General features: G+C 42.7%; 1 protein-coding gene across 1 annotated transcript in view; it reads left to right on the top strand.

Moving 5' to 3' along the window:
• The first annotated feature begins 6,611 nt into the window (after positions 1–6,611).
• Octalpha2R (alpha2-adrenergic-like octopamine receptor) overlaps positions 6,612–27,500 on the top strand; it is a 117,003-nt gene continuing 96,114 nt past the window's right edge. Inside the window, exon 1 of the mRNA XM_086917582.1 lies at positions 6,612–8,055. Coding sequence (XP_086773708.1) covers positions 6,883–8,055 — 1,173 coding nt within the window. The 5' untranslated portion in view covers positions 6,612–6,882. The remainder of the gene's footprint in view (positions 8,056–27,500) is intronic.

Raw genomic sequence — 27,500 nt, 5'->3', positions numbered from 1 at the left:
TTAGCGAGAGATCGGGGCGGGATTTCATTCTGAGAACGAATTAAAGTGACTTTTTCGTTGTTCTCGTCGCAATAAATCATCGTGATCCAAGCAATTCTTTTTATAACGTAATAATAATTTGCTGTCTTTGTTTTTAAACTTTGATTTTTTCGTCCACGATTGTGGTAAATACAGCGATTGTAACGTTGTTCTACCATAGCTATTGAAAAATATACATTCGAGTGCGTGCACGCAAGATTCCTTTCTTCGAGGAACCGGTTGCAGTTTAACAATGTTCTAATAACAAGAGAAAAATATCCTATTCGAGAAATTATTCCATTCGAGAACCAATTAAAACGAAATAATTTAAAGAATATAACTTATATTTCTTAAGAAATAATCTTTCGAGATATTAAACTTGATCTTGACTATTTGAAATAACATTTCTTTCTTTCTCTTTCTTTTTATCGCTTCGTCATAACCGTTAAAAAGGAAAGAATCGAACTATTTATATTAAAAGAGTTAATAAAAAACATTGCAAAAATTAAAACGATATCCGACAGTTATCGTTAAACGGCACAGACTCGATTATATTTTTTAAAAGATCAAGATCTATCTAATCAAAAGGGAATTTGATCGAGGATTTAACATCCAACACGACATACAATTTCCACGATGAATTCGAAGGAGCTCGTTTCAAAGTGTCAAGTTTCATCCACGCGCCTCCCATCAATGAAAATTTCCCTCTACGCCTGTATAAGAATTATATACGTTGTATACGTTGTATCCTGTTCACGATCGTTCGCTCAGTCGATAAAGGCGAACAATTAATAAGACAAAGCGCAGTCGTAACGAAGAACGTGACGTGCAAGAACGACGTCGTATTATTACGTATGTATTGTTATCGTAACACAGAGGAGATAAGGAGACAAGAACGACTCACGTCTGTCTCTCTTTATGCGTCGAGATTCTTGAAAGGATGATACCTCGGCCTTTCTCCCAACCGCTTTTTCTTGGCACGTCTTATATCGTCGTATATTATACGAAATAAAAAAAAATATATTTCTGAAATAATTGTAAAAACTTAATATAGAAGTGATATGTGTTTGAAAATATATACCAAGTATATGAGAAAATGCGAGAAGCGTATTATAAAAATACCATCGTCATAATTCTTTCTTCTTTAAAAAATTGTCCTTACTTGGTTCTTTTTAAAAATAAAGCCAAGTATCTAAGATCCTCTCAATATTTTAATCGCGGATAATTATGTTATAAAATGTCCCCTTCACTTTCTCTTAGAAACTTTCTTTAGAATCGAGAAACTTCTTTTCCAATTCATTTATTTACGATATTTCTTCGATGAGGAAGATGAGTAAATATTTTTATTATTCAATAATTGTCCAAAGTATTACGAAGCATATATATCAATAACAATCGAACATTTATTAAAGATTAGAATAAAAAGAATCTACGAACGATCGTAGGAAGAAACGATTCTCGCTATCGTGGATCTCTCTGCCCTCCATGATTCGATTGGCCATTGAGCGTGGTTCGCGTATCGGTTTCGAATCGTAAAACGTCAAACACGTTTCATCGGTTGCACCGATAAAACATTCCTCCGGTGTTTTATGGAAATCCAATGTACACTTTCAGCAAACGCGCAAGAGAAACAAAAAAGAAAAAATAAAAAGAAAGAAAGAAATACTTACAGAAAGTTAGTAGAGAGAAGAAAGAGCTTGTTCTTCGACGTATACGTTCAATTCGCCATTATCGAAAGTTTAAATCGAGATTAGTGGAATTTAAGGGCGGAGAGGAAAGAATCAGGCGAATTGCCGGCGAAACAACAATCGAAACGAAGAATCGAAAATTTAAAGGGTCGAATCGTATTATTCTCCGCGCGTTAATCCATCGAATTTTCACACAGAACGCCAATCGATTGTTTTGAAATATTCCAGAAGGGATGGATAATGATGGAAATGATGAATGCGATGTAACGAGGAGGAACGTTCCGTTCGTTAATTTTCTGTTTGCAGAGACGTCCTTGGGGAATCTGTGGGGGAGGGAGGACGATGAAATTAGCTGGAGCGCCGCTTTTTAACGTAACGAATATTTAAAGATCACGCAGGCATTCACGACGAGCTCGAAACCAATTTTCATGAAAGCGTCGATAATTTTTTACCACGATCCAGAAATCGACGTTCGATCACGGATGATATGTCGTGGAAACTAGTAGTAGTGGTGTAGGTGTACTTGTTGTATCATAGACGAGGAAGGGAGTGGACGTGACGTGTAACGCTTTCGAGTATCGCAGAAATTTGGCCGCCACTAGATTTTCTTGACACGTTTTCACGACACGTATGACACGATCCGTTTAGCCGCAGGAAAAAAGAAGATTGAAAACTCTTAATAGCGATCGGAATTGAATTTTAAACCTTGTCTATATTAGATATACATTTCCATACGTCACAAGTTATACTAACTCGCTATAATGATTGGCACAAATATTCGATCGTCCTAGCACCTTGCTATCCCAGCCCCGCTGTGTGCAACGACAACCGCCTTTTCGTGGATACTACACCCTTATCTGATAACAACCAGCCAGCCGACAAGAGCAACATAATATATTCCCAATCCTGGTGGCTCGACGTTCTAAAGGCGACCATCAAGTTGCGGTCGTCTAATTTACGATCACGGCAAATGGACGCCGGTTTTAGTGGACGTGGCCACCATCCTCCTCCTCCTCCTCCTCCACCTCTTTCTCCCCCGACCCCCTTCCAAACCTCTTTCGCCTCTCGTTTTCTCTCCACCACTTCACTCCCTCGAGAGTTTGTTATTACGCCGAGACGACGAGGTTCGGGCAAAACGCGTGTGAATTTGGCGATCCAGAGTGCGACGATTAAGCGACGGGGGAAGGAGGGGGAGGGCTATTTCGAATATTAAGCTTGGAGGCGGAGGGCGCGGATGCTTGCAGCTGCTCGGCGGATTACTTGGATAAATCTGGACCCAAATTTGGCTCGGTTGAATGGTTCTGTACACGGGGAGAGGGGTTTGGATGTTTGGAATAGATGTTTGGGATGAGTTTTGGCCTGAACTTGGCCCGTTTCGCTAATCCGGTTATATCTGGTTTTATTATATCTCTGATATCCATTAGCGAGCGGTTTAATTGGATAGGAGTCAATTGGAATATTAAATATCCTAACGGTGTGTGTGTGTGTATATACACGTGTATGCGCGCGACATACGCGTCACGATCCACGAGACGGAGAACAATCGATTGGCGCGCGATCGAGTGTAACCTGCTGGCCAATTGGGAACGGTATCTTCCAATGACCCGGACGAATTCGATTGATCGGATCTAATCTCAGATTCGCAACATCGTTACCCTCCCCCTAATTCAATCCTTCCTCCTAATCCATCCTTCTTATCAATTATTAACCAACTCCCCCTACTCGAGAATCCATTTATCATCGATCTACGAATCCCAAGAAGAAATGCACAATATCCGATCTTCCATCCAATCTTCTACGTAAGGTAAAATAAAAACAAAAACTCTTTTCTCTCGAGAAAATCGAAAAGAGAGAGAGAGAAAAGATCGATCGATTTCTAGAGTTCTAAAGAGAAAAGGCATTGTTCTCCTCGTGTGCGAGAGGATATTTTTTGGTGGGCCGATCGGTCGATGGTCCAAAGTCGACTGTCGGGCCACGGCGGTCGGGTGCTGGCGGCGTCCCGACGCCTGCGCCGCGCGCACCCCGACTCCGTCAGACGGCGCCCCGACGCTGGTAGCGTCGGACGGGCCGGTCGGTCGGGCCACCAGTCAGCCTCCAGTGAGCCAGCCAACCTCTCTCTCTCCCTCTCGCTCGCACGTAGAGAGGCGCGCGCGCGCGCGCCGCGTCCTCCCACACACACGTACACACGCGCGCGTTATATACAGTATACAGACGACTCCAGCGCGCCTGTGTGTGCAAGTCACACGCACATGCACACGGCCCTCGCTCTCTCTCTCTCTCTCTCTCTCGCTCCATCCCACCCCGTCGAACATCATCCCTCCTCGTCGCGCCTCGACGGCCGCCTCGATCCTGCGAGGAGAGGTCTCCATCCAGCGGACGACACGAGAGGGAGTCCGAGTTCCTGGCTCGTCCCTCGCGGCTGCAGTGCGTTCCCAAACATCCACGAGGCAAGCTCGAGGTGTCCGCACGTACGCACGCACGCACGCACGCACGCACGCACGCAACAACAAGGACCACCACGAGGGATCCTCTTCTTCTTCTTCTTCTTCTCGCGACGACGATTTCACCCGACTTCGTCGTTTTCCTTCCCCTCCCCGTTCTTCGTTCTTCTTTCGTCGAGGGAAGAGAATAGTTGGCAGGCCTCGTCCCATATTTCTCGTGCGAAGGGGAAGGAAGGAAGGAAGGAAGGAGTTTCTCGAGTTTCCCGCGCGTGTTGCTCTGTGCTCTGCTTGTGTTCTCTTCGTTTTCGAGATCCGCAAGGGGGGGGATCGTGCGTGCGACGGTGACGGGCCTCGCGACGGAAAACTACGGGAAATCGTGGAGCACGAGGTAGCTCGTAGCTCGCCGTAGCTCGCGGGTGGAGAGACGCTTCTTCTTCCCATGGGAGATGATTCGAAGGGGGACGAGTGGCGGACGCCAGTTCGGACGGAGAAGGTAGCAGCGTGACACGACGTGACACGGGATCTTCATCCACGAGATTTCGCGACGAGAGATTTGAGAGGAGACGTGGAACGTGGGAGCTGATGACAAGAGTGGGAGCTGCTGCCGGAGAGTCCGTTCGTTCGAACTCTCGCCGTTGTGTCGAACTGTTGGGTGAAAAGTTGCTGAGCACCGTGCTTTCTTTTTTTTTTTTTTTCTTTTTGTTCTCCTCTAAACGGGTGACACGCGAGAGGAATCCTCGAGGAGGCGAGGCGACGGACCGAGGTGTGCCCGCGAATGAATCCTGTTGATCCTCGCGTGTGAAAGCGGGGAAGAGGGGTGAAAAGGACGCCGGCCGAGGGGATCGACGCGATCGTTGTAAATAATCGTGTACAGATGGGTCGAGGACGTCGACTCTGATCTCCTTTTCTTCTTCCCTGCCCTGCCCTCCCTCCCCACCCCCCCTCCTCACCCCCCTTTCTCGCTCTCTCCTTCCCCGCCCCCCCCCGAATTCCTCCGTATTCCTCCCTCCCACGAGCCATTTTCTCGCGGCTGTTTAAACGGATAACAACAATTCAAATAACGAGTATAATAACGAGTAATTAAAGAATGTTAATAAATCGATTTACGATTTAAGGAGCATCGAACGTGGAGTTTTAGAGAGAGAGAGAGAGAGAGAGAGAAAGAAAATTCTAATTAGATTCTAACGTAAATGTATCGCGATAGATAAGACTCGAATCAATCTGGTGTGCGCGATTTAACGTGTGAGTGTGTCTGTGCGTAGAGTCGAAATAAATAAATCTGTGTCGCGCGCGTGTTCCTTTTCGTTTTTCTTCCCTCGTCGTCGTCGTCGTCGTCGCGTGTGTAGTTTCCATTTCTTCTATTTTTCTCCCCGTTCGCGTTAACAGGGCGAGTTTGGATGCGTGTTTGACTCGCGAACAATTCGCAGAGAGAGAGAGAGAGAGAGAAAAAAAAGTCGCAAGTCGGAGCAGTACGGGTATATAGTATCCAAGCGCTTAACCTTTTTTAGCCGTGGCGCGTTAATTAATTAACTCGGAGGGCGTATCGTTTCGAGAAGAACGGGCGTGGAAAGAGAATCTAATCTCTGATTGTCCGAGTATCCGGGTGGGTGTCGCGCTACGTGTGCCTCGGTGTCGATTCCGAACCCGATAAATTTCGCGGGGGAGAGAGAAAGTGAGAGAGAGAGAGAGAGAAAGATACAGGGGCGCGAGAACTCTCTCTCTCTCGAGGCGTTCGAATCTTGAGAAAAGAAAAAAAAAGAAAAAAAAAAAAGGGGGACCAATTTTTCACGCCCATTTTCGCGTCTAGTTTCTACCTCTCGCTCCTCTCCTCCGCATCGCTGACCTCTTCTCCTCCACCTTGTGTATCGTCCACGCCTTCATCCCCTCCCGGAATCATCCGTAAATCTCTCTTTACACGCTCTCTTTCCCCGTATTAACCCCGGGGAATACCGCGAGAGCCGCGACTCACGCAAGCAATAAATCAAGGGCCAAACCTGTAACGACGGAGAGAACAGGTGAACGGGTGTACGTAGGTGGCACGTAGCGATCGAGCCTGCGAAAAAAAAAAAAAAGAGAAAGACATTCTCGCGTGGTGCGTCGATCGAAGATAGTGTATATATATATATAAATCGAATATAGAAAATAAATAACGCGAATAACGCGATCGAATAATTAAATTTATAGCAAGGGTGTTGTTGTCGTACGAGCAGTTTCTTATCTCCACCGCTCTTTTTTTACCTCTCTTCGCTCTCCCTTTCTCTCTCTCTCTCTCTCCCTTTCTCTCTCTCTCTCTCTCTCTCTCTCTCTCTCTTTTCCCCAACTCCCCAACTCGAGAAGAGAGAAGAACTCGAACGAGAGGGAAGGGAGGAGGAGGAGGAGGAGGAGGAGAAAGAAGAAGGAAACGTTGTTGACGAATTCGGGGGAGGGGAGGGGAGGGGGAAGCCGATCGAGAGAGAGAGAGAGAAGAGGAAGGAGTGGGGAAAGTGTAGTAACTCGAGGAGGACACTCGCTCGATTCGTCCATTTCGTATTTTTTTTTTTTTTTAACGACGATGACATTATCCTGAAACGGGCATGACGCCCCTGGCCTCGAGATGCGACGAGACCACCACCATCCTGCTGCTTCTCCTGCTCGAGCTCGCACCGGGTGCACGCTGCTACTCGCGCGCTGCTACCACCGCGCCCGCCCCGACTCTGTCGAGATAGCATCTACAGTCGACGGCGAGGGTGCGAGTGATGCCGCCGCTCCTCGACACCATTATGACCATCGACGCCGCCGGTAGTCCGACTACGGCGTCCAACAGCGTCCTCGACGAGAACATGACGTGGTCTCGACCAACCGGTGGCTCTACGTCTTCCGCTAACGAGGCACACGCGATCGACACCGCCATCCTCACCGACGACCACCACCGCCGACGAATACTCGGTTCCACGACGACCCTCCACGTCGATCGTGGCACCGGCCGAATCCCCACTACTACTATCCTCCCATCGACCGATCCATCGACCGAGGAGGAACCATCCGACTACACGACCGATTCGATCGTTCCTCTTCCGACCGACCGCCACGACCTTTCCACCACCGAGAGGGGGGCAGGAGGAGGACGGGAGGACTGTGCCTGCGGCCAGGAGGGCTCGATCGGACTGCCCTTCCTCGTGGCCGGCGAGGATTTCGGAAACGCGAGCGTGGGCGGTAGCTCGACGAGCCTCGACGAGGAGACGAGCACGAGGGGGGTTGGTGGGGCGAGCACGAGCACGGAAGACGTGGAAGGATTAAGGGAGTTGGAAGTGCTGTTCGGGTTGAACGGCATAATGGAGGACCTGGATGGGTCGTTCAACGACTCTTTGAACGAGAGCCGGCTATTGTTCCCGTGCAACGGTAGCCTGTGCAACGAGACGTACGTGGTGCTCGGGGGCAGCCTGTACCCGTCCGGGTACACGATTCTGCAGATAGTCCTGGCGTCCGTCCTTGTCACGCTGTTGATGATCGTGATCGTGGTCGGGAACATGCTTGTGATAATCGCGATCGCGACCGAGAAGGCGCTCAAGAACATACAGAACTGGTTCATAGCGAGTTTGGCGGTGGCCGATTTCTTCTTGGGCCTGGTGATCATGCCTTTCTCGCTGGCCAACGAGATCATGGGCTATTGGATCTTCGGCTACTGGTGGTGCGACATCCACTCGGCCATGGACGTGTTGCTGTGCACGGCGAGCATCATGAACTTGTGCCTGATAAGCTTGGACAGGTACTGGAGCATCACCCAGGCGGTTGATTATCTGAAGAAGAGAACCCCCGCAAGAGCGGCGCTCATGATCGCCCTTGTCTGGCTCCTCTCCGCCCTCGTTTGCATCCCACCCCTCCTCGGATGGAAGAGACCCACGCCGGCTGAAGAGTATCCCAAGTGTAAGGTAAGCGATTTTCCTTCTTTCAGATTTCAGAGGGGTTGGAAATATTTACAAATATATACATCGTGACGTACGCCGATGTATATACGCGAGTGATTCTTATATACACTTTTATCCTATTTTTCCGAAATCGAATCGATCCCTTCGTTCGACTTTTTTTAAATCATCGTTAAATTTATAAATGATATTTCATACAAGGAGCTTCTGATACTAATTTGAAAGCAAACCAAATACCGTGTACATCGAAAACTGCTATTTTGAAAAACGACGATAGGTATATTACAGAAGAAACAGATGTAACGTGGTGGCCTGGCAACCAATGTCTCGATATAAATTTGTCTCTTATCAATTGCGGTACGGTAAAATGGGCGGCGATCTTATCCTGGCCGAGATGCAGCTGCTCGAGTCAGAGTTCCCGGGAGTGGTTAATGTTTAAAACACAATTTACTCGGTCGTATTTGAGCGAACAGGGGCGGGTAATACAAGAGTTAATTATTTCCTCGAAACTGGTTGTTAGGTGGAGGAGTAGATGGTCGTTGCAGATGACAGATTACGAGGTCGTGTTTCGTCTTCCAGACCAGGGATTAAATCGGTCGTAACGAGGAGGAGGAGAGTAACGCTCGAGGAGAAAAGAAAGAGAGAGAGAGAGAGAGAGAGAGAGAGAGAGAGAAAAGAAGAAAAATAACGATAAAAAACGAGGAAGAAATTATATCTCGTTTCGAGGAGGATAAGTTTATCGGTAATTTATTTATCTCGGCCGATGATAACCCGATGGATCGTGGTTACTTGACCGTGTAAACCGTTCATTTATCGCCGATGAATCCGCTCCGCTCGTGCACTTGATTACTTCCAACGGATGGATTCATTGTTAGATCGGCAGAAACGATCGGGAGAGGAATAGGGAGAAATTCAGATTTATCGGATCAACTCGAGTCCCTTTTACGCGATCGCGCACGGTTAACGGGTTGCATTGTGAACCATCTTGAAATTCTACCTACCTTTCGATGTCGATGTCTCCTTTGCTTGTTATCGTCTTTTACAGCTATCCGTTACGCCATCTCTACTCGCGTCTCGAGCGCTAAATTAACGTAGACGAGTTTCCCTGCCGTCCTAATTCCTTTCTTTTTCAACGCACTTTCGAGAATAAAACAACAAAGTATTTATTTCTCAAGTATACTCCATAAAAAACAATTTGCACGATCCGATTGATTTTCTCGTAAATATATATATATATAAATCGCGAAATATATATTTATAGAAATATTTATAGACACATGGAAATATTAATCATTAAATATTATACTTTGGATTATTTCGACGTTCAACGATTAATTTATAAACTTTCTTTGAGATTGTTACTTACGAAGCGAATTCGAATCGAAACTACGCTCCGCCATTTTAACCATCGGTCAAAGTCACGTGAGAAACTTGAGACAGCGTGAAAACGGGAAATTCTACCCGGATATTTTCTCCGCGATGACAGCCGCACAATCGGCTGCCCAGCCGCCTTTTATGCATCGGCGAAACCCACACCTCGATCCCCTCGAAACCCGCTTATAAACCCGCCTCCACGAAACGTCCGCAAGATTGCAATTCCGCCCGACACTTTTGCACTTTTCCTGGCGTCTCTCGCACGCACATCGGTATTCCCACTCCTCCCCTTTCCCAATTTCTTTCTCCCATTTTCCCTTCCCCGAAACGTTTCCCCTCCACCCATTGCGGCGGCACAATTCGGCACCCATTGTCAGGATCCAATCGAACTTCCAACTCGAAACGCGAATTTTCGCCGACAGGAGCCCCAAGGTTTATCGTTCCCATTGATCACGTTGTTTCCTGCTAATTGAAACCAGTTACGTCACTTGCGCGCGCGTGCACGGTTTAATTAAGCCTCGCGCACAGCCTCCTACAGCTGCTTCCTGCTGGGGAATACATTTTTTTTAACTTTGGGTTGAAAATTTTTCCAGGCCGAAAATTTATACGATAAATCTCCTTCGTCGTCGGTCGATGACTCGCGATTCTAATAATACAGAGGGGGGAAAGAGTGGTTGGTCTCTGGTGCGACGAAATCTTTCTTGTTGTGGCAAGATACGATTTAAACTTTTTTCAAAAGTACGAAGAAGTATTTGTTGCTGAGTTTTCTCGAGAATGGATGTGAAATGGAAGGGGAAGAAACGTCGAGTTGCGGCTGACCTTTTGTCTGTGAAGAAATTTGATCTTGGTATGAAGGTGTATATGTGTGTATATATATATATATACTCGTCCACCTTGTTTCTCTAGTTCTCAGACTACTGTTTTTATGGATATTCTTTTCAGGGAACTTGTTGCAAGTTTTTCAGGATAGATAATATGGAAAGGGAGTGCAAAATGTCAAGTGTTTGTAAGTGACCTTTCGTTTGCAAAGAAATTCTATCGTGGACGTGACTACTCGTCCAGATTCTTTCTTTATCTCTCTCTTTTTCTTGGATTCTTTCATTAATGTTCATCTCTTCGTGAAACTTGTTGCAAGTTTCCTCGAGTAGATATGAAAGAAAAATGAAGAACATCGAATTCTATCCGACCTTATCTCTGAACTATGAAAAATTACATCTTGGATCTGAAATATCTGTATTTTCTGTTCGAACTTGATCGCTCAACAACGATCTGTTTCAGGCAGCGTTTCATCAAATAAAACGTATACGAGGAGGTGTATATTTCAAAAATTTAGGTCAATCAAGTAGCGATAGAAGTAGAATTACAGAAACATTTTTTTCATTCGATAAATGTACCTGCACTTTAACCTTTTCAACTTTTATTAACGCAAGAATCAGGCAACCAATCCTCGCGTCAAATTCCACCTTCTACTTTGAGCAACAAATCCAAGTCTCTCTACCCATCAAATCCACACGCAGAACACGAAATAACTCGTATTTCTATATCAATTACATACTATGCAATTACAGAAATCCCAAAATAACGTTTCATTCAACTTCTGGCTCGCTCAACCTTTCCCCTTTCGATTCTTCCTTATCGAGTTAATACTCTGAACTGAAAAGTTGAAACGCAAACGCTTTTCCACGGAACCTGGGCTCAGTTTCCTCGAAACGGACATCAAAAGGAAGGCGAGAAAAAGAAAAGAGAAGAAATCTCATTTCGAATATCGTAACCGAACCGAACTTATCGCCTGAGGCGTCCAAAAGGAAGCGTGTCGTGACCGAGCGAGTTATTACGCGCACGCGAGTCACGAAACTCGATCGCTCGCGAAATTCCTTCCAGGATGAACATGCAAACTATGATTGAAGGAAGGAGAGAGAGAGAGAGAGCGTAATTGGAGGAGTGGATAGATGAAATCGGGTGACAGGACGACGTGGAATCAAGGCGGCTCTAAGCTTATCGGGCTAAGCCGCGCGTGTTGACGGAAGTTGGCATTAAGTTGGCGCGATACCGACTCCTCTCCCGTGTAAAATCCGACTAGGGCGTCATTAAGCGGCCGCGAGTACCTGTAATGCGAGAACAAGCGGCCCCTGTCCCCTTTATTAAGACACTTTTCCACCCCTCTCGTATCCTATTAACAGGTTTTATCGCGTGGCGAACAAGACACCAAGGGATTTACGATGCCAATGGAACTTCTCCTCTTTTTTGTAATTTCTTTCTCGCTTTTTTTTTTATTTGGTTGAAAGATCTTTGTGTATCGGGGAAGGCAAGAGTTTTGGATCATCGGCGGAAAGAAAATATCGTGTTATCGACACACACTCGATGAATGTGCGAAGTTAGCACTCGTCAGTTCGAATCGTTCCACTTCTTGGACGGTTATGATAAATATTAACTTATTTATGTAGCTAAACGTAACCTCTCGATTCTGTAAAATGGATCATTGAAAATGCAAGAAAGTTGGGACGTGTTATAGATGTTGCGCGTTAGAATCTTTGGGAAGGAGAATCCCTACATACGTTGAAACAACAACAAATGCTCGTTCTCGAATTACTATTCCAATATCTCGAAAGGGGAACATTTCTCGAATATTTCGGCATCAACAACCCCCTGTATCGCCGTTTAATCATCGTTTTCGAACGGAATCCAGTGCAATATTTTCCAGTAAATTATCTAGCTACATCAGAATACGTCTCCTCTCGAAAGCGTTCTCGTCTACGAATAGCCGACGAAACGGCAAAGGGCGAAACGAGATTAAGCGGCCAATGGAGATTCCGTGCCGGGCACAGAAGTAAAGGAAACGTCTTTCGTCCGCTTTTTTCCCCTCCCTGGCTCTGCAAAGACCGGCAAGCGGTAATCGCGTTAAAAGATTGAAACGTCCGTCCCTTGTCTCCTCGTCCTCTATCACGTAGCGAGCAGTATTTGTCTCTGTTCATTTGTCCGCCTCATGGTGATTCGACGGGGGGGGAGGAGCGAGCGAGGCTGAAATGGCCGCCAGAGGTCTCCACGATCGGTGGCGAGAGTATCAGCCTCGTAATTACAGATCGTGGAGAAAAATGGCGGAGGAATCTTGAGAGAAGATCTTTCATCGTTCACGCTCGATCGTCGGGAATGTTTGGTGTGAAATTAACGATTGCGCCGCCTCGTCTCGTTTAGAAACGGAGGATTGCGGGCAGGTGATTGCTACGTTGCGAAAAACTGAAATCTTCTCTTTCACCCAGTCTAATATTGCATTCGGGGAAAAATTCTAATCTGCTACAGGGAATCTGTAGCCGAGTGAATGGAGACTATTGTTGCCATTCACGTCGCGGCTTTCGAATATAATCTCTATTCTAGTGGGGATGATACGACGGTCCAGCTTGCTGCTCAGCTTGCTATTTTGTGGGCAGGAACGATCGAGATTGGCAATGGTGAAAGCAAAGCCAGCGGAATAGAACGTCGAGAAGGCTTTAAGTCTCTGGCGTTGTTTCGTGGCAGGCCCCCGCGGTAGGGCCTAAAGTTTCAAGCTCTAGCTATCAATTTTCCTGTCCATAGATTTGCCTTCGGCAATTGCTTGTAGATAGGATTAGAGTGGGGCAAAGTCTCAAGTCTCCGATCCACTGGCTTCGTTATCCTGCAGCTTTGCTCCGGCATTACCTGTGGGCATTTGTTGAACAATACTGGTCTAAAGTTTAAGTTTACACTCCATTAGTTTTGTTGGACATAGCTTTATCCTTCGGCACCGCTTGTAAACAGGTATTGAACAATACTGGCCTAAACTCCATTTACACTTCACTGCCTCTGTCCTCGTCCTCTCAATTGTCCTCTCAAACAGCATTATTTTAGGCCTTGCTGGGTCTACTGTACATTGCCTTCCGTTTCCCAAAATTCTGCTCTCATGCACGGGTAAATTTGCAACACAGCACTGGATATAGTGAATGTATAGTGTCAAAATCGTGAGATAAAAATACGACGTTATACGCGAAAAATCGCAAGATGCGACGGGATCACTTTGGATTGATCCAACGGAAAAAAAATATGAGCGGATTTTCGAAAAAGTTCACTGGAATTCACTGTTTGCGAAGATTCTGCCGCGCACAAGAGCCATAATAAGGAGGAAGGCAAATATAGAACGTTTCAGGAAGGATCATAAGTTGGAACTGGAAAGAGTGGTCGACGGAATTTGTGCTCGATTAAAGTGTTTCGAATATAAAGAAGCGGGTTGTTCCATCCCGACTCATCCGTAAAGTCCCTTAACTATTAACTTTTCAAAGAGTGGAAATAAAGTCGAAGTACCGACCTAACTCACAGACCTCGCGGTTACATCGCTCATTAGTCTGTAATTAACGGAGTCTTTATCGCCTTTGAAACATTTGCAGAATTTATAATGGCCCTGCTTCTTTCGTTAGTCAACCGAAAAAAAAAAAAAAAAAAAAGCAGGATCGAATAAAAATGAAGTGCAGTTGATGGAATATTATCCGATTAAGGGACTTTCGAAAGAGAGGAGGGCAAGAAAAATATCTGTTTCTTCGAGAATCGAGACCTAATTTATTCTCTTATAATTAATCCTTTCCGAAAGCCGCGTTAATCAGGAATCCTAAAGAAGGTAAACAGGAAGAAAATTCAGGAGAAACTCGCACCCTCTTTAAGAGATTAGATCTTCGATCGAAACCTTTGATTGTTTATTTCGATCTCCAACAATTTATTAAATTAAAACGTGTTAATTGATATTCATTTTAAAAAGTGTGCCAAGCCTCGATTACATTCGTTCCACCATTTACCACGAAGCACGTTTCCACGTTCGCTCACAGGGCGCCTGACGATGAGCAACCCGTCCAGGCATCGATTCTCTCCCTCGCCGGGCGAGTTGCTCGTCGACAGGCGCCCAACTGTTTACATTTGCATCGCTAGAAAAAGAAACTGGTTGCCACCTTAACCAAACGGAAATTCTAACGATTTCACTCGCCTCGAAAACACCGCGAATCCATTCGATCATCGTCAAAAGGACTCCGTGTTCACGAGGACGAAGAAACGACCTCCTTTAAACGACTTCGCTTCGTTCTCTCGCGGGGTAATCGAGGGGAGGGGGTTTCGAAAGGTTTTGTTAAGCGGCGCGGATAAATGGCGGGCCAGCCGTTTGTTTAAGTTTCGCAGCAACCTCCCGGGCACGGACGTGCTTCAATCTCCTAATGCGCTTAAGTTCACGCCTGCCGTGCGGAACTTGCATCTCTGGGGTGCATTATCCGTTACAACTTCTAATAAATTTTCGACCGTATACTCGAGGTTTTCTTCCTCTCCCCCTCCGCCATCCCTCTTCCACCCGTGACAGTAAGTCGATTTCGTTCGGGGAATTCCGGCCGGGGAATTTCGAATTAACCAACACCCTTACGCCTCGCGACTGGTAATGAAATGGAAATCCTTGCGCGGCCTTTTCGAATCTCGCCCTTCTTCCCGAATAATGGAAATGTTAATCAACGCGGTGGAGAAATTTTCACGATTGAAACCATGGCTACCAGTTTCGGCTTGAGATATTACGATTTCCAGGAGGTAGCCTGTTTCGTTGCCACCAGTAATGGTTTTTTTATTAATTACAAACATTGTAGTAGGATGGTAAAATTTTGCGAAGCAACAAAATTTTAATCTAAAATTCAATTCGCTTCGAAAGTAGTTTGACAAGTTGTTAAATGTATTAATTAATTAACGATATTAATAATCGAGTAAGTTTCTTCTTTCATTTTCTCTTATTTGAAATTATTTAAGATTACATATATAAGATTGCATTATATACAACAGATTTTACAACACGGTACAATTTTTAAAATCAACATCATGATTTCGAGCTTCTTTCTTATTTTTTATATTGTTGTTTAAACCTTTAGCTCGGGCACAATTTGAAGTGAAACGAGGAAATGTTTACTTCGATAAAGATCGGGAAAGCGAAAGATACAATGATCCGTGTGTATAAACATCTCGAAAAGACTTTCAAAAAGAAGAGACTGGAAACGCGTCGAAACTTTATAGAGCATCACGTTTCCCGAAAGATTTCTCGTTTCTGATTCGAGCATCTGATTGATCGAAAGTCGAGATTCAGAATGTTCGTAACGCTCGAACGTGTGCACGATTTACAATGAAATTTGCAAACTTGTAAAAACTACCACGTTTGAGCGTTCGGTTCCAGTCCATGGAACGACGAATCGAGCAAGTTGCAGTGCCTGGTCGGGCGAGAAATTCGAGGAACTCTGGGCCTTTTGACACTGGCCTTTGCCTTCCCAGCCAAAGTATTTCTCTTACAATGGAAATTCTATTTTCCTTGAAATTTACCGAATCTCCTTGCCGAGACATTCACTTTGGGGCAAAAAAACTATTCCTTTGATAAAGTTACACGAATTACTACTGCTACTACTAGTAGCATTGCTACTATTTTATATTTCCTTCGATATTTCAATCACTCTTAACTCTAATTAACCGTGATTAAAGGAGAAAATGTCTGGAATTGATCTTCTTCCATTCACGGTCTTTGCTCGAATAAATTACATCATTTGAAACAAAACAATCGAGGCCAACTGGAAGGATGGGAAGTATCAAAAGACAATGCCGCATCGACGAAATCGACGTGAATCCACCGATTGTTCACGCCAAATTGAAAGCAATTTGTATCCACACATTGTAAACACGCTTTTCGATTATTACACAGAAATCTGAAATTATTCACGAAATCATTACAAGGAATAATTATTCATCATTCTGATTTTAATGTAAAGCGATTTAATGCACGTATAACGAGTTGTTGTAAACGTAAAATATTTGTTTTGTTTTCTTTATGATCAATGAAAAATATCTCCAGGGCAAAAAATCAACCTCTAACGTTTCATATTTTATTTTCTCGTTTATTTCAAAATTTTCTGCAACAATGCTTCGAAGCTTAACTTTATCCTTTTCACATTTCTCGTCAACAGAATATATTTTGTATGCACACGAATTTTTCTTGAAAACAGGATTATCACGTTAAATCTCATTTGTGCAACAATTGCATAGATTATTAACGTTAACGTTTTTTGTTCGTTCGTTTTTTTCTTTTCTTTTTGAAGATACAGTTCTTTTTTTTTTTTTTTTTTTGATTTATTATCCGCGATGAACACAGATTAAATTCGTAGGAAGGAATTGTAAATTAATCTTCTACGTCGTTAATAAAGGGGCATCGTTTTAAATTAATAGAAATATGTATACGCCAGAAATTTTCTACACAAATAAACTGTGATTAAACAAAAAAATAAACAAAATGTTTATTGTCAAATTTTCTACGCAAACAACTATGTCCACCGAGTTTCACATATCAATTTATTTATCCCATATATTTATTTACCAGAATCACTGACTCTCCCACGTATCGCTACACATTACACTCCAACGACCATTTCCATGAAAATTCACCGATTCGACCGGGGTTAAAAACAACGGGTATAAAATAAACAAAATTTAATCAGTTGCAAAAACCTGGTGTATATAAAGTTAAAATCTTATAAACGTAGGCGAATTTTTTCCTCATCCGTAAAACGCTTCGTTGTTATCGCGATTCATTCTGGTGTCACGTTTTTAAATCGTAACGTTTGTAATTTATCCCCCTATTTTATATCGAACATTTTCGATTGAAAAGAATCAGCTTTCGGCCAATTTTTCGTTCATTTTCCCCCAATAGCTCTAAAAATGGCACGAACAGATGTTTGAATCTTCAAACATCTTCAAATTTCCAAATAAATATATTTTGTATATTGTTTAACAATCGTTCCGATATTATTGGGGAAAATTCCACAATTACTTTTCACAATTATTATTATTATACTGCTCGTGTAATTTTTCATTAAGAAATAAATATCAATACCTGATATTCGTCTAATTCCTGAAACAATCAATCATTTTATTATGGGGAATGTTACGATTATTTTCGAGATTTTCACGCGAGACAGAAATGTTAGCACGGGACCGGTGAAAAAGCGATCGACGACGCGGATTAACAGGCGGCGTCGTGGCGACGATTGTTCTACGGCCACGGGGTTGTGGCCACCCGATTAGGCACGATAAATCCGACAAGGCTCTTGTGTGCCTTGGTGAACCGTAGACCGCGCCCGACATCCGCTAATAAAGCTCGAATTAATTAGACGTTTCCCTTCCCCGCTACTCGTGAAACGCTTGGGGAAAGATATATATATTTTTCAAGATTAAAAATATCTACGCAAACGTTCGATAATAAATCAAAAAAATGTACAATCGAAACTGGGAAATTTCCTCTGGAACGCGTGGCAACGCTGGCCAAAAATCCGCAGTGTGATTTATCACGTTGGAAGAACGACCCAAGTTTTAGCCGAGAATCGGTTCGAGGATTTGGGAATGGCGGCAAATCTTCGAGAATACTCGCGACGGATTGCGCGCAGCGATAGTTGGACAAGATTCGGGAGGAATCTGTCGAGTTTGAAAAATGACGATCCCCGTTGATCGTAAGAGGAAACACCCCTCCGTAGACACATTCTCTTTTTCACCAACTTTTCCACATTTTTGTAATACATGTATTGTATATCTACGTGTATATGCGCGTCTATCCCACACTTTCCAACTAAGTGTTTTTCCTCGGTGCGAATAAACTCGAAGGATTTCGAAGCGATCGAACACAACCTAGGATAGGATGTTGTGTTAATCGTATTCTCCGCCTTATTCGCTCCCCTCTTGACTTTCACAGACTGTTAAACGATATTCCAATTAACGTGTTCCTAGCAATTACACTTTTTTGCGTATATATGTGGGTAAGATTGTTTAAATTGGAGCTCTTCAATTTCACTCTTGTTCGAGCCTGCTATTAGATTGAAATTCGTTTGAAAAATTGTATAATCATTTCAGGAAATGATATTTATATCGTAATTTTTTTTAAATAAATTTAAAAAACTCACAAACTTATTTACTTTTCGTGCGAATGAAGAATAAATTATCTCTCGAATAATTGTGAGAAGTAGTTTAAAAATTCCTACTAAACAACTCTCTATCATTTTTTTTCCTTTTTCTGAAATTACTATTTAAACAGGATTTTTCAAATGTATCAAGATTAAAATCTTGCCAGATTTTTTTCTTTAGACTCGACTTGTGAAATTTGGAACTTCTCGTATCGAAAATTCGATGACTCGGTTCGATTAATCGGTTGTTGACCGAATAAACAAACGCAGGTGAGAAATCCTCGCGGAACCGGTTTTGAAAGACAAACATGGAAAAGACGAGGCGAGAGTGAATCTGCTCGCCGCAAACTCATTTCACGGCGACAAGTTAATTCGTTTATCCGCAAACGATTCGTTCAAACACGGTTACGTGCAAATACGTCGCATACTGGCATCTCCTTTCCTTCGAAACATATACATATATCAACACCGTTGATGCATTTAATCGTGTCGATATCAGCTCGTTTGGTTTCCATGGAAATCGCAGATCGAAAACGCGACTCGTCTTCGTCGAGAAGAAACACCGGTTATTGGAGAAATCGATTGGATAATTATATAATACTTTAAGAAAGTACTTTCGATCGAGCAAAAGCGATTTTCGGGAAATTTCTCTTATTGGTTTGATTGAAACATTTTGTTATATATATATATTATTATCATTAAGTAAATAATATATTAATATAAATTAATAATTCCGTATTACATTTCAATTGTGCAGTATCGAACACGATACCTCAATTACAAAATCAACTTAATGGATAGTTGATTCGATCAGTCTATTCTCACGATACTAGAAACGAACGATTGCGTCTTTCCAACTTCTTTTTTTTTTTTTCTCCCTCGAACTTGGCGCCACTTTTATTCAATACGGCCGTCAGTGCCATCACCATTTCTTCCAATTTCCGAACAAATAATAATAAGAATAAACGTCCTGAAAACTTTGGTACGTGAAAAGTTTGCCCCCTGCTCCATCCATTATAAATTATATATCGTGAAATATTTCGTGAAAATTTGAAATATGAAAAAAAATTCATGGAAACTCGAGTGAAAAAATATTGCTTCAATGGGCTTCCAAGTACTGTAAATAGAAAACACTGGTCAAACACTGTCCGCATTTTTCCTATCTCAAAAAATTCCACCTCGTTCTCTCTCTTGAATTTTAAATCCAACAACATATAGAAGATACATATACCTGAATTTCGCGTATTTATAATCTATCCTACAACTGGTCAAGTAGTTCATTCTTCCATCCCACATCTTCCTTTAAACCGCATCTTCCTCCTTCCATCTTTCGCTGCTGCTCCCTTTAATCCTCCATCATCTCGAACGCACGTGGTTCATTATCTTTAACACATCTAATTTACATACCGCGCCACAACAAGGATGATTAAACGCGACATTTAATTACGTTCTCGTGTTGCGGATCGGAATCCTTCGCGGCTTCCGAAGAGTATCGACACGGATCCCCTTCGACGGGAAAATTTCATCAAGCCGAGGCGATCTCGAGCGGCGTGGATCCCCGCGAGAGACGAACAATTCCATCGCGGGTTCGAAGACCTCTAAACATACGAAACTGTTTGACTCTCATCATTTTCTCGCTTTCGTCGATAAAAATTCCCATTTCTCCATCTTGCTGCGCACGGAAATGAGAAAAGTGATCGAAGACGGCGGTAAGAACATTGTGTCAATCGGACGAAAAGTATGTTCTACTTGGATGTAAACGTTTTAAATCAATTGTAGTTCTAAGCAAACGTAAGCGCGTTTTATTGCCAGACAATGATAGTAGCGAATTCTAGCGAAACATGCGGGTGTACAAGTGCTCGAAGATCGTCTGACACGTCTCCCTTCGAGATGTTCCCGAAACGATCTTCGTACACGTCGAATTCGAATGCATATATGCGTATTATCCAATTTACATTCGTATAAAAGTTTCATCGTGTTAAACGCAATGGAGAAAATCTCTCTTCTCGTTCGATCGTTTCGAATCGAAATCCTTCGATCGAAATGAGCGGGAAGAAAAGGCTCGAGTATCGACGCTATTCTTTCATTTCTCTCGAAATTTTATAATTTTTGGAAAAGATTTTTGTCGTTGAAAAAAAATGCTCTCTTCAATTACCTCCTCCTTTGATTTGAAACACATGTCTGATTTGAAACAAATTCCCAACGAGATACACGCGTAATGATTACGCAGTCAGAGGAAATACGTAAAGCGTTGGTAGTAGCGAGATTCGAACGGCGCACGGCTAATTTGCATCTGGCCTAAGATATCACGCGCATTCAACGTTGAATCCGGCATTGCCGGAATTATATCGCTAATTATGTGAAACGTGTGATTCGCGCCATTAGAGGCACGCGAAATCATCGATTTCGCTTCGTTAATGTCACAGCTATACTTCCTGAATTATACCTGTTGGAACCAGTTTCTTCTCTTCGCCGATTTTCGAAAGCATAAAACAGGCATCCTTTAATTCTATTCGGAACCCGAATACCGGTCAGAACTCATGCCATCATGTAATTCGAATTTGGGGCTTTGATTGTCCATTTCTCCGTCTGATCACGGTTCAATTATCCAACAACATTTGCCCTCGAATTCGCATTATCTCCTTCAATGACAAATCTTCCATTTATTTTGAAGCCTCGAAGACTGTAGCTCGTTCTTCTTACGAATCGTTTCACTCTTCGATAAGGTAAACACATTTCCATCGAGTATCTCGCGCACTTTGCCCGATTAATTGCATCGAAATAGCAAAGTCAAGTCGTGGAAACAAATAGTAAGCGAGCTTCCATAATTAATCGCACCACTTTAGGAAGATCGACGCGCCATCTAGTCTCGCCTCTTTGCAAACAATGGCAACAAACATGCCCGTTCGTCTTCATTTAACCGGCCATTTTATTTTACTCCGCGTGATTCGGTTTTCCTCGATCAATTAGTATCGAACCTCGCGTTATCGAATGCCAACGAAAGGGTGAAGCGATCGTTTTTTTTTTTTTTTTTTTGGCGTCGTTCATTATCGACCCAATGATATTTTCCTCCTGATGATATTTCCACGGTGCGTTTGTATTTTTATTAGGAGGATGTGGAATTAAAAAGGTTTGGGATTTGCTCTTTCTTTAATTCCTTGAGATTTGTTGATTCAGTCCCCATAGTGGAGGTACAGTGCCGCTTTTGTTGACACAAAATCGTTCGATTCATTGGATCAATTCTTTCCACTGTTTGTACAAATTTATTCCAAAGGTCTTCCTATTTCTAGAAGATGGAGACCGCTCTCTCTGTCTCTCTCTCTTTCAATAATAATAATAATAATAACTTTAAAATGGAATCGCGTGAGAAACGCGAAAAATAAAGTAATTGCTTTTTGGAAAATATAGCGAGAATATATCCCAGTGATTATTCACATTAATCCAAACCGGATTTTATATATATATATAACCGTGACATTAATAGAAACATCGGCTAATAAATTCAGTTCGCTCGTGTCTCGACACGAAAGGAATAACATCGTCTCGTCTTTCACCCGCGATCCGTGTCGAATAAAGCGATTTCGCGTGTTCGCAACTCCTCACTTCCTCACTCGGTTATTCTTCACCGCTCTTTGTTACGGTAATCCGATGAAAAGGCCGCGAAAATGCTACACGTTAACTCTCCATTATTTATATTCACGGAGAGAACGCTCTTTATTACTTACACGAAGATAAATTTCAAAACAAAAAAAAAAAGAAGAAAACATTTCGCCAAATTGTTTTCGCAATTATCCTTTGATTATCTTAATCTCAGAATTCTCGCATCGCTTTAACTTTGTATAAAAAAAAAAATTAATCTTATTGTACCCACTTAACCCCTTATTGTATCATTAATTTTAGATAAATGTTAATATCAAACAAGGAAAGATACAAACTTGCGAATAGTAACAACAGTAGTGAAAATTGATTTTCGCCACGAGACATCGAGAAATGGAGATAGGAAAGATAATCCTTGGTAATCTGGAATCTGGATTTCGAGCCGCTGACTGACCAATGACAAAAAGAAAAATCGAAAATTTTCGTTCAGAAGAATCGGTGGTATAAATTAAATCGATACGCATCCGTGTCGTTAAGTCGACTAAGTGATCGGGGTCGAGTCCAGAATCGTGAAAACAAATGTCTTTGGCAGCGCCCCCGGTGGCCGCCTCGAATCGAAAGGTTAAAACCGCGTTGATGACCGATAAAAGTGGCAAGCAAACTGGAAAGTAGCGAGAGAGGGGGCCGGTAAACATAGGAAATGGAGAGTGTGGAATTTTTAGTGGATCCAAACTGGCCAACAGTTTTTCCTCTTCCCTTTTCCTTCCCTTCCATTTCTTTTAACCTTTAACTGTCTGACGCCATTTACAGAGTGAAACTTTCCGTTTCGAGATTATTTCACGTGGGGAAATATCGTATTAAAAGTTTAATTAACGAATCTTCTTCCTTTACTTTCCTTTTCCTCTTTTTTCTTTTCTTTTTTTTTTTTTTTTTCGAAAGGGGATGGATGGAAATTTTCACTTCGAGATGTCGTTTCTTTAACGATCTGTTATTTTTATTTAGGGAAAAGGTGAATTAAATATCAAGGGGAATATTATTAATTACGCGAGATTGAATTTTATCTTTTAATCTCCATTTTCGAATCGATCTTTATTTTATAGGAAAGAAAGATGGCGATAGAGGAAAAGTGTAAACATTTTCGAATTCCCGGTAAGATTCTTTCGTCTCTTATTTTTATATTCTTTTATTCGAAGAAGACGGCAAGTTTGGATATTACGAAAGTGTCCAATTGAATTTTTCGAGTCTGGATTTTCTATATGGAGACGATTTTTGAGGGCGTGTTTTATGGCGAGATGTGTTTAAAAAGGAATTTCCGGCTACAGATTGGAAGGAAGTGTCGCGTAACGATCAGAGGCGAGGGGGTTGACGCGGAAACTTTTCGCCCAGCGGTTCTCAAGAGGGAAGAAATTGGGCGCGTATTCGAATCGCATTAAGGGCGGGCGAAATATCTCTTCATTTGAGAATCTGTAATTACGCGTTAAAAAGTATAAATGTATACATAAAAAGAAATTGAAATCATTCTCTCTGGATCTAAATTAAATTTAATTTCATAAATGGTAGGGAAAAAGTTTTTCTCTTCTCTTATCAGACTATAAATAAATAGACACAGACGAGTTGGTCGTATTCGTTGCGATGCATAAACGTTATCGCATCACACAATATTCTCACGTTACGGATTCTCTCCGGATCAGACAGGCATAAACAGGAAATGTAGTTGCTACTCTCTGAGAGACTAAATCACTGACATGCTTGATTATCCGAATCGAGTATCGAACTGCGCTTGTGCAAGTTCGCTCGAAATTAGGGAAGATTAGCACGAGGCTACACTTCTCTTAATTCCGCCCATATCTCAGAATGGTTGAAAGGATACCTCGAAAGAACTTTGAAACAATATTTTCGATCGATCGAAGAGATTATTTATCAATCTACAATTCCAGTTTCGGATCGGGACGAACACCAATAACCAATGATATTGTTACTCTTTGGAGAATAATTAGATGGAAAATGTTTCGACTCGAGTGTAACAAACGAAAATAAACGTAGACTCGTAACACCAGCTTCGGTTAATAACACACGGTTGACTCGAATCTGAGCGCGGTATCGGGTTTTTGCCAGGGATGGCGGTAATCGGGTTGAAAAACAATTGGACCAGCGTCTATGCCAAAGGGGTCGCTGGATGCAAAGCGCGCCATTAGAGCCATTAATCGTCCGACCGGTGACGCCGCCATTTTCGCGCTAGACGCGACCACTTCCTAAACGCCGATTTCCTCTTGCTCCAACTTTTTCCCGCTCTTTGTCTTCCGAACGCTCCACGATAAATGCGTTATTTATATCGCGAATGATTTTTTATCCTATAAATTTCTGCGAAACGATAAGGAGAAGAACGACATTCAGAATTCCAGCTTCGAAACTTTTTTCTTTTTTATATCGATTCCTTGTTGAACGAACGAACTCTAATTAAAGTTTTTCCAATTATATGGAGCTGGAAACGGGAGACGCAAGAATGCGGGGAAACGAAATTTGTATGGAACAATCGTGATTTTGAAGGGAAATTTTTACACTCAGTGTCTGCATTTTACCTTTTTCTTTTTTTTTTTTTTCCTTTTCGAGAAAAAAATCGAGGTCTTGAACGTGGCCACAATGTCCCGCGGGGAATTTCTGCGAGAAGAGCGAGAAATAATACGGCGACGGGGACAAGCAACGATACCACCCTCCCCTTATTGTGCGCTCGCCGACCAGTAAAAAGCTGAGAAATATTCAGAGAATCCTGGAAGGGAGGGAAGTGGAGAAACAGGCGGAGAAGACCAGCGGAAAGAAGAAGCTCCGCCGGCCACGGATTAATGAAATTTAATTACAGCCGCAGGCTTGGCCCTCCCTCTCTCTCCTCCCGGTAATTACTCGCATCCGAAACATAATTAAAAGCCTGGGATGCAGGCGCCCTGACTGCGTTTCGTCATACCACTGCACCACCCCGGGTATTTTTACTTACGCCGCCCTCCGAAAACGACGTGCTCGAATTCCAGGGGAAGCCAAATGGAAAACTCGTGGCCCCATTGAGAGAAGAAACGTCACGGACGAGGAGGACGTAAAAAGGGAAGGAAAACGCGGGATGACAAGCGTGGCAACGAGAGAAAGAGGTAAAAAACTAAACCTGGAGAATTAAAAGAGGGGGGAGGGAAAAAAGAAAATGTAAAACCACTCTCAATGGTTATTCGCCGCTCGTTAAAGCTCATATCCGAATGAGGCGATGGCTCGAAGATCAACGGTTCGATGAAGCCAAAGCCTAGAACGAAGGTGTTCGAGGCTCCATCCCCTCCATCTCTCTCTCTCTCTCCTCCAACGAGTTGCGGGCGCAAGTATAAGCGCCCCATATTTTTCTTTTCCGCCCAACGAGCTTCCACTAAGCCACGGATAAGCCATAATTCCTTTCGGCTTTCTTCGAGGGGAGGAATTAGCCAAGGAGTGCATCCCTCTGTGCTTCTTCTCCACTCGAGCGTTCACGGAGTCACTGTTATTTGTACCGGATTATTATTTATTTCGCCACTGTGACTTTGAGATCATCGACGAGTAGCTCGGCTTCGTTTTTTCGAGAGCCGGAAAAATTGAGCGGATTGCATTATTCCGAATGATCGAGGGTTCGAATGATCTTTCCTCTTTTCAACGATTTAATTTTCCGATGAAAACCGAGAAGGAGATAGAATGGATATATTTTTTGAAAAGATGTAAACATAAATACGGATATCGAGGATTTAATAATTGTACATCTTTATGTGTACAACTTTTCTTTTGTGTTTCTAAATAATTATATTAATCGATCGACTTTCTCGAAAACGAAGCCTCGTGTCGAAAATTTTCATTCTACTTTCGACTCGCGCCTTTCACACAGGTGCATCGTCAGGCAAGAAAAAAAGAAATATACCCTGATTTCATTTCAATAAAACGTTAAGTGAATACCCCTTTGTTGAAGTGGAGATGGCACAAATATCCGCCAGAGTCGCGTTTAATGCTTTTAATTATCATATGGGACAGGATTTATGTAACAACGTTTAGGCCGAGCACTGATACACGTGGGGCCATTTCCACGTTTGAATTATAATAATTTCAAGAGTCGACCCCTCGGAATGGCACCTATGAGGGTGGATACGAGTTAATCGTCCCTTGACGGGCTACGATCATCCAACGATGATTCAACGGATCCGTTTCAGAGATCGAAGAGTATCTCGATATTATCATTACACGTTGTAATTTAATTTTTTCTTGTGAACAAATATACAAAAATGAGGATATTTATTTTCAATCCCTTAATTATTATAACACGTAATTTGAATATTTCGTAGATTTGTTTTAAATTTTTGTAAAAAAAAAAAAAAAAAAAAAGAGAAAAATAAACTTGCACAAAATTATATCGTTTATCTTAAGAATAATTATTAAAATATTCTTCTTGACGAAGAATGAATCTTAAGTGTAATATCCAGATTCTTAATAAAACGGAAATTGAAATCATCGCTCGAGCGAAGATTTTCATTTATTTTACAAACCCTGTCCGAACAACGAGAAAGAAAGAAGAAAGAAAGAAAGAAAGAAAGGAAACAGAATAAATAACAGAAATTCTATGGAAAAAAAAAAAAAAAAAAACGATCGACCAAGAATTCTTCCCCTCCAATCCCAGCAAAATAATCGATCGTCGGAGACGTCGTGTCAGAGATGTTTACTTTAAAAGGATCGGGTGTGGAGGGAAGGACCGAGGGCCCAAACGAAACGAAACCGTCCGATCAACGTTCCCTGTCATCGCGATCCAATTTCCATTTCAACCAGCGGCGTGTGCAACGTGTCGGCCAGCCAACCCGAGGGGAAACGGGTTAAAACAGTTCCTGCGATCAAAGCAAATTTTCTATCGTTGTATTCCTAAACCTGTGTGTACATTCGAGCGCGAATTTTACTTCGGAGTTAGTTTGCTCGAAAGAGGGAGGGGGGGGGGAGATAGAGAACAAAAGGGGCGACAGGAATTCTCTTCCCGCTCCTTGCCCCCTCCCGTTCACCTTCGGTCAGAGAACAGTTTTAAAATGGATCCCGATCTTTCAGGGGGTGGACTTGATTAAACGTGGACCGGATTTCCGCGATGGAAATATCCCCGGCGAGATGGACGAAAATTGAGAAAGTTCGGAGCGCGAAATATTAAAGCTGTTTGGCCGAAGGCCGATGGATAAGTAAATTCCACGCTCGTAACGTACACTCGTAAATTTGGACGCAAGCTTAGAAACCGATTCTTCTTTTTATTTCGAATTTATTCGGTATTCGCATCGATTTCTAAAATTTCGTAGCTCGAGAATTGTATTAAGAAGCGTGGGATGAAGTTCTCGAGCGAGAGAATCAAAGAGAATTTTTCTGAGTTTAATTTAATTTTTTAAAAAAAGAAAATGGAATAGTATATTTTCACTTCGGGAAAAGTTTCATTTCATTTACGTACGTGCATCGTACGACGTGATCGCTTACTTTTCGAACGGTTTAATATAGACTTGGACGCGA

The sequence above is a fragment of the Apis florea genome, unplaced genomic scaffold (genome assembly GCF_048593485.1).
Source record: "Apis florea isolate Af1SG1 unplaced genomic scaffold, ASM4859348v1 contig_2272_pilon, whole genome shotgun sequence".
Lineage (NCBI taxonomy): Eukaryota > Metazoa > Arthropoda > Insecta > Hymenoptera > Apidae > Apis > Apis florea.
This window is presented reverse-complemented; position numbering and strand designations above follow the sequence as displayed.